Source organism: Hippocampus comes, unplaced genomic scaffold (assembly GCF_001891065.2).
Source record: "Hippocampus comes isolate QL1 unplaced genomic scaffold, H_comes_QL1_v1.1 scaffold317, whole genome shotgun sequence".
Taxonomy (NCBI): domain Eukaryota; kingdom Metazoa; phylum Chordata; class Actinopteri; order Syngnathiformes; family Syngnathidae; genus Hippocampus; species Hippocampus comes.
Genome location: NW_017805531.1, coordinates 1015433 through 1023142, shown reverse-complemented (window position 1 = coordinate 1023142; position 7710 = coordinate 1015433). Strand labels below are relative to the sequence as shown.

Genomic DNA, 7710 nt, shown 5'->3' with positions numbered 1-7710 from the left:
GGGGGCGCTGGAGCCTATCCCAGCCGTCTTCGGGCAGTAGGCGGGGGACACCCTGAACCAGTTGTCAGCCAATCGCAGGGGTGTGCGATGTATCGTCCTCAATCTTATCATTAGACATGGGCGGGTGAAGCTTCATAAAGTGATGGGGCTTTCCTTCCAATTGTACTGAAACAGATTCAGACCTCTGGTGCTTCCGTGAAAGCAACACTAGGGACATCTAGTGGACGAAAGAAGTCAAAGCAACCTTTGTCACAAAATACATGTAGAGTGAAACATTCACACAGTCTTATTCAGTAGTTATCTGAGCCGCTTATCCTCACGAGAGTCGCAGGCCACTTTTTTAAAATCAAGATATTTATAATTTGTGCCTATATCACCCAAATCCAAGTACATGCAGTTGTGAACTAATTCAATTGTACCTTTCTAGCAACATTTAGTTGTCCTACTTGTGAGTACAAAGCACATACTAGGACATGGATCTTTAGGTGGATGTCAAGGATGATTGATTTGCATCTTTTCTTCAATTTTTTTCCCTATAAAACACTATGGATGTGCCTTATGTATGAATGGTGCTGTACAAATACAGTTGGATGGCCTTAATGTTTGCAGTGCGTCACTGGAAAGAAGTGTCCTGTGTTAAAAGTGACGAACTCAAGCTGGTTTTGTTGGAGGCGAAAGAGAAGGAAGGATCGGCCATCCACTCAGTTCTGCCACTGCCTGTGCACCGGTCTCTGAGCCACAACGAGTGAGGGAGAAACATTTTCTTCTTTTTCAAAGACTGGAAAGCACTTGTTTATGTTTTGAGTAATTCTACATGTTTCTATACGTAAATCAGCAAGTCACGTATCATCAACAAAAAGACAAATGTTACTGTCCCCTACTGGCAGACATTGCCGTGATTATCAAGTACATTTTCAGGATGATGTTGGTAAGTGGTAGGATAACTGTAAAAAGTATGACAAACGTTGATTCTTTGGGAGCAAATTAACTTGCAGGGTTGTGAAGTCATTAAAGTGTGATCCATAAATGCAATATATTTACCGTCTTCCCTAACAGTATACGACAGGTTTTGGACAGAGGTTTTCCTATGCTGCTGTGTGCTGTGGCCTCGGACTCCACGCTGGTCTACCAGAGGTTGACTGACGGTTTGGTGACCCCTGACCCACCAGCAGGCCCCTTCCAGGATGTGGGACGCCGGCAGCACAGGAAGAGACGACAGCAGCAGTTGACGTCCGGCGGGAAGCACAAATGATGGCGCATCTGTTTGGACGTTTAGCCACATTGCAATTTTCTGCGTTGGCCTACTAGGATGCTGAAGGAGCCTCAGATTTTGACTCCGTTAGCTGGTAATGCTAAGTCTACTTGATCAGAGGTCCCGTGATCCAAAATGTTTCTGGCAATACAAAAATATTCAGATTAGACCTTTACATGTGCGATTGCGTGGCAATCAGTCTTCTGCAGGTCACTTCATAGAGTTCATCTGGATTTAGGTCTGGGCTCTGGTTGGGCCATTCCAAAGCAAGAAGTCCAGGCATGCAAAGTTGTTTGAGCATTTATTCCGTCGCCTTGATATCCAGCTTCAGGTTCATGTACAATTACACTCTTTGCCCCTTAGACAACTAGTAGAGTGACTGTGTCTTACTAGTTATCATTTTCTACTTACTAGTGCCACTTTTGGCCTGCTGGTACGGCCTAAGGATGGATAAGAAGAATAGAGAAAAAAATGCTCAACAATTTTATGGAAAACCATTTGAGCATTTATTCGATATCCTTCATATTCAGCTGAAGGTCCATGCGCTTCACAAGTAGTTCTAGTTGCGTGCAGATGTCCACTTGTGCTGGAGCATGTAATTATCCTCTTCGTGTGCAGAAATGTCATACAATAGTGGCACTATATGGACTTGAAGCAGGATATCAAGGTTATGGAATAAGTGATCCATCGGCTTTCTATTGCAATGTACCAAAAGTGGAGAAATTATTTAGTGCAGGTTGAACTTTTACTTTAGATGCCAGTTTTACTTAACACATTTGGATCAACAGCAGTGGAGATCAGTTATTAAAAAAAGAAAAAAAACAACATTTTTTTTCTCTAGAAAAACAAAAGACCAACATTGACTTACACAGTAACACTGGTGAGTGAAATACAGACTCCGAACAACATGTGACTTCACCCAAGCGGGGTTCATCTGGACGCGGTATTGAAGCAGGTCAGTACATAGTAAGCCGACCGTGTGAGTGTTTTAAATGTGCAGTGATGACAGGAAGCAACCCTGAGCCTTGTTTCTCATAAATATATTAGAAAAAAAATGTGGGTAGACACACAGACATTTAGTTTTGGCCCAGAAATTGTAGAAAAGAGATTCATATTGTTTCCTGGAATGCAGAAGTCAACCTGGTGACCTTTCAGGGAGGCATATGGGCACAGTGGGCCTCATGCATGAAACATCTGTATGCGCAGTTTTACTCTATAATTGTACGCTCGACTAACTCTGTTGTAAATGTATTATTATTTTTTTAAATCACCAGGCTTAAAGTCTCCATAAGCTGCATGGAAGCTGATTTGAAACATCAATGAAAAACCAAAAATCATGAAAACATGACTCAAGGCAAAGAGGTTCGATTTGCTGAATACATGTTTCTTCTTTTTTTTTTTAACTTTCATTTTTCCGATGACTTCATTGAGAGGAACACAACTCGGACACCCTTCATGTATTGGGGCATCCAATTTAGGTATAAGATACGGATCTTATTTTTCCCCATAAATATATTGAAGTGAAAAATCAGAACCATTCATGCATGAAGCCCTATTTTCTGACTTGTCGTAAACTTCCAGCCGTGTATACTGACTTTGAGGCGAAATCCAAGCAGGGAAGAGTTCCTCTTGATCCCGAAATCCCTGACATCCTGTGATGGCTTTTTCAATAAAGTAAACTGAACCGAAGTATTCTCCTCAACTCCTGAACCGTCTTTGATTTTTGGTCGCTGGATTAAACAAGAAGGAGCTTCGTATTGAGCATACGGGCAAGAAGTTGCTCAGTGGAGTTTTGTCCTTCCGCCCTTTACGTAGGTGGAATGATACTTGCCCATTGCAACACTGACATCCTCTCCATCTGATGGCTGAAAGATGCATGGTCATAGTGCTATGTCATGTCCTCCTCCTCCTCGGAGCAGTAATCCCTGCCCTGAAAGTAATACAAAATAGTATAATCAGAATTAAACACAGATTTTTATCATCTTTAAGTGGAGGTCAAGTCAATTTTTTTTTCAATAATATGCGGTATTTTGATTTAATGCGTTGGTGGGATGAGAAGGAAGTAGAATAATCCACCCATTTTCATCATGTAACATTTGCAATGTGAGCCCAAGGGCACTTTGACTTCAATTCCAGTCGACAGCAGAGGGCAACAATGTCAAAATGGTTGCGCCCCGAGATACCGGTACAGTGTTTAAATGCGAGGGGCACATAGAACATGTTACAAATAAATTGTTTGACTTGACTTCCATTTGAACTGAGTTAACTTTTTAGGCAGACCCGTATCTTTGAAAAAGACAAAAGGTAACTGCAGTGAAAAAGAGAAATACACAAAGTAGAAATACTTTCTCAAATGAAAAAGATGACAATAAATCTTGAAGAAACAGATTCCTAAAGTCAAGCAATAAAGAATAATCATACATTGGTGCCTTGAGATACAAGTGACCCAACGTTTTTCATGATTTTACAAACTGGCAAACGGTGAACAATTCTTCAAAAAAGAAACTTCAAGATGTTTAATGCCACTCCCATTTGAAGTTTACAGTCACCTTAAACATCAAACAAGGACAATTTCGACTTGTGGTATAACAATAAACTGAACAACTTTGCCTCCACTAGCTTAATGCGAACAAATAATTGAAAATGCTAATGATTAGCATCGAGAGTGGCAATGTTATAACCCTTTAGCCAAACGGATATTTTAACACATGCTGAAGCAAAACATGAAGACAGGCTATCACAATACTCACATGCTTATAATCTGCGTAAGACGACGAAATATTAAATGCATTTTATGAGTCACAAAGAGCAACGGTGACTTAATGACTGCATTATACTGCCGCCCGGTGGCCAAGTTGCACACACCAGGAGAAGACTCAAGAAATGTACTTTACATTCCCCCCCCCTCCAAAAAAAACATCTTGATTTTTTCCCCCGTGTTTAGGGGAAGGCTGGAATGGATTAATTTCCTTTAATTTTAATGGGATGATTTATAGTTACTTGCGTGGTCACCAATGAATTAAACTCGGATCTCAAGGCACCACTTTATTTCCAATGAAGCCACGATCACAAACCAAGTTGACTGATTGTTGTCCCTTTATGGTCAGTGTAGTCGCGTTGTCACTTGCTGTAGATTTGCCTCAGTCGGGATTAACCTCGACCACATCATTCCCTCATTATACAAAGATATAATGTGTCCTCTCATCATACCTTTTCAATTTTCTCATCAAGCATTCTGAAGAACTCTTGCTGGCTCTCTGAGGAATGAATGCTCCTGTAAGGAGAAAACAAGTCAGGGGTGCGCAGGGTAACACGACAGCCCCAAAACAAAATACCTAGACAAATGTGATGTTGATATGGAAATACAACATCATAGGCCAGTGACTCTTACAGTATTTTTCCATCTTCATTTGATCCCATCTCATCCATGTTTTGACTTTTTCCAAGCAAAGCACTTTTCTCCTGCAGGACATAAAAATACAGACCTTCTACTACTGCGTATACTCAAATATACACTAGTATATAGACTACTCACAAAAAGTTAGGGATATTTGGCTTTTGGGTGAAATGTCAGGCTATTTTCATTCATCCCTTAGAAAACAAATACAGTATACACATTCCATTTGATATGTAAACAACATACAGTATAATAATAAATGTAACGTATACAAGTAAGTATAATAATGCTATGCTAAATCCGTCGCATTTACACTGTTTATTCTTATGTTGATTAATGTGTACCGTCCCAGTGAAATAAATAAAATAAATAAATAATAAATAAAAAACAAACCATGCTGTCCTGGCCATCCCCTCCTGCCTCTTGTCCACTGATGTACTTGACTTTCTCCTCTCCTTTCATCTTGTACTCATCTGCGAACGAATGGGCAGAGACAAAAGAGGCAGAGAGGAGCACATCTCCTTGTATTAATCCATGACACCAACGCCCGGTGGCTCCAATCCTCCCTCTCCCCTCGGTTCACATGCAGTTCTCACACTTCAGTTCTCGGCTAAGTAATTATGTGCTTGATTTCTCACGCTGCGACTCAAATCCTCTCCACACAAAGCTTGGCGAGCGGCAAACACACGAGGTGTCAGCCTGATTCTCCTCTCCCCGCGTTTTCTCTCACAATTGCGTGGCCACCCCTTCCTCCTCTGGCTCCCACGCGCTCAGAGAGCGAGGAGCTAAAATACTCGCTGCATGCAAACATCCAACTATTGTAAGAAATGAAAATCATCCCCTTGTGATTCAGTGCAATGCAAACTACTTGTACAACCAGGATAATTTTTCAAGACATATTCCCTTGGCACCAATTACTACTTTCCTATTAGCCAATTCTTTGACACTATCTTGTGACATCTTAGAGCATTGTACACACACAAAAAAGGCACGTTTTACAGCAATTACCTGAGGATAAGTTTCACTGGAAAAAAAAATAATGGGTGAATAGTGAATGTAATTTTTTTTTTTAATTTGATCTTTCAGGGCATTATTATGTTATTGTATGTTGTGTCCAGTGTGGCTATCTAATAACACTTATCAACAATTGTTTAAGATTTTTTTTTAAATCCAATCCATTTTTTTCTCTACCACATCAGATTTGCATAATTATAATACTCTTAATAATATAATATGGAATATAGAAATAGATTGTTTAGTTTAATCTGCATCAAAAATATATTGGGGGAAACCTGAAGACAGCAGTGTAATGGGCGCACAATCAACTGACCAGAGAAGAGGTCTCCATTGCTGTGGGCTTTGCTCTGGTCCTCTTCACTGTTGGGTACTGCAGACACCTGCTTGGTGGAGGTGCAGCCCATCTCCTCCTCCTCCTCAGCCTCGCTCCTCCTCACCCGCGAGCATCACGGTCAAGTCTGGAGGGAAGAGAGAGAGTGAAGAGTGCTGTACTTGTGTAAAAATAGAGATATTTGAGTACAAAAAAAAGACTGGTTAAAGCAGATATATTGGTTCAACTCCTGTTCGTAAGTAAAAGTTTTTTTTTTTAAATACAGAATCTGAAATGTACCCAGGTTTACATTTGCAGTGACTCATTTGTTTGTGTTGTTTTTAACTTTAGTGTGATTTTTTTTTAATGACTATTACTTTTGTAAGTGCAGAGGTTGGAGTAATATGCTACATTTACAAAAGCAATTTTTGGTATTAATCGTACTTGTTACTTTTCCTTGAGCCACATTATTCAAAAATAGCAGTACTTTTAACTGAGTACAATTTGTGGTGACTCAACCCACTTCCCATCACTGCACACAGGCCAAGGGAGACCATTTGAATACTCCAGCATACATCAAGCACAACATAACCTCCATAGCCAGGAGAATAAACCTCTTTAAGTTGTTCATTTTCCGAACTGTGCTGGCACAATTCCCTCGACCCGCAGCTTGAAACCACTCATTTCTCATAATCAATTAGTCATGAAGCAGCAGCAGCAGCACCGCCCTCGTGCAGGTTAAAGCACGTCTCATTCCCAGCCCTTATTGGAGTGACAATGACTAGCCGGGCTCGGTCCACTCACACCAGCGCTGATCTTGCCAAAGAGGGTGCACGGTGGTGCCAGCTGCACCGAAACAATGGATCCTTTTTTTCACCCTCTCTCTCCAGGCCTTTCAGTGGGGTCATTGATTAGTGCATCCAGAGGTGGGGGTGGGGTTCTGTTACACTCTCAAGGATTAAACTGGCGGCTGCTCCATCCACCACAGACCTGATCTATAAAAGTGAGCTGCATCAGGCTGTGGGCCAGGGATTGATCTCTCTTGGTGAACAAACTGAAAGTCCAGATGCAGTTATCTGAGCCAGACACAACACAACTATTTTTTAACTGTCGGGTTGACTGCAGCCCACAATCACTCATCAGTCATGATGAGTGAGAGATTGTAAAGTATGAAGGCTTTGATTCAATTTCCAAAATAACACCGAGGCGGGCTAGGGTTATGCCACATATAAGTAATGAGGGGAAAAATGGGGGGAAAACTGCCATCGCGCATGACTACATACGCAACGATTTTCAACTGTCAAATATGATAAGCGAAAAATTACCTCTCAGGGGTATCCATTATTAAGGGGTCAGTCCTCAGGTTTCAGATTAGAGAGGGTTTTTGGAGCCAGACAGACCGCATCTGCGCCTCTTGGTTGGAGGCAGCATCCGAAGTCGAGATGCAGTAAGTCCGTCTGCCAGCTGTCTGGCCGGTCGCTGGATGATGCCGATTATACCCTGAACTCGATACAAATACACATCCAAGCCACACAATGGAAACAATGACTTTAACGAATCTATGGTATTAAAAACAAAAATGATGCTGTTTTGAAATCGACTGTGGGCGACGATCTCCTCGACTCGACCGAGAAACCCACCACGGAGTTGCATTGGCTTCAGGTGTAACACGGACGTATTTCACCGGCGCACCGCTGATTTCCGTCCAACTCCTCTCTTCCGCGTCGGCAACTT

At 41.5% G+C, this 7710-nt stretch overlaps 2 protein-coding genes across 2 annotated transcripts in view; one reads left to right on the top strand and one right to left on the bottom strand.

The window, feature by feature from the left end:
* tsen15 (TSEN15 tRNA splicing endonuclease subunit) overlaps positions 1 to 2089 on the top strand; it is a 3273-nt gene extending 1184 nt beyond the window's left edge. Inside the window, exons 3-5 of the mRNA XM_019877742.1 lie at positions 610 to 745; positions 1057 to 1254; positions 1462 to 2089. Coding sequence (XP_019733301.1) covers positions 610 to 745; positions 1057 to 1252 — 332 coding nt within the window. The 3' untranslated portion in view covers positions 1253 to 1254; positions 1462 to 2089. The remainder of the gene's footprint in view (positions 1 to 609; positions 746 to 1056; positions 1255 to 1461) is intronic.
* LOC109520493 (uncharacterized protein C1orf21 homolog) lies at positions 2070 to 7697 on the bottom strand. Its single transcript, XM_019877743.1, has 7 exons — positions 7617 to 7697; positions 7302 to 7481; positions 5980 to 6124; positions 5043 to 5122; positions 4644 to 4714; positions 4463 to 4526; positions 2070 to 3182 (listed from the first exon to the last, which is right to left on the bottom strand). Exons 3-7 carry the CDS (start codon positions 6068 to 6070, stop codon positions 3141 to 3143), a joined length of 348 nt encoding a protein of 115 aa, XP_019733302.1. The 5' UTR covers positions 6071 to 6124; positions 7302 to 7481; positions 7617 to 7697; the 3' UTR covers positions 2070 to 3140.
* Between the last annotated feature and the right edge of the window lie 13 nt (positions 7698 to 7710).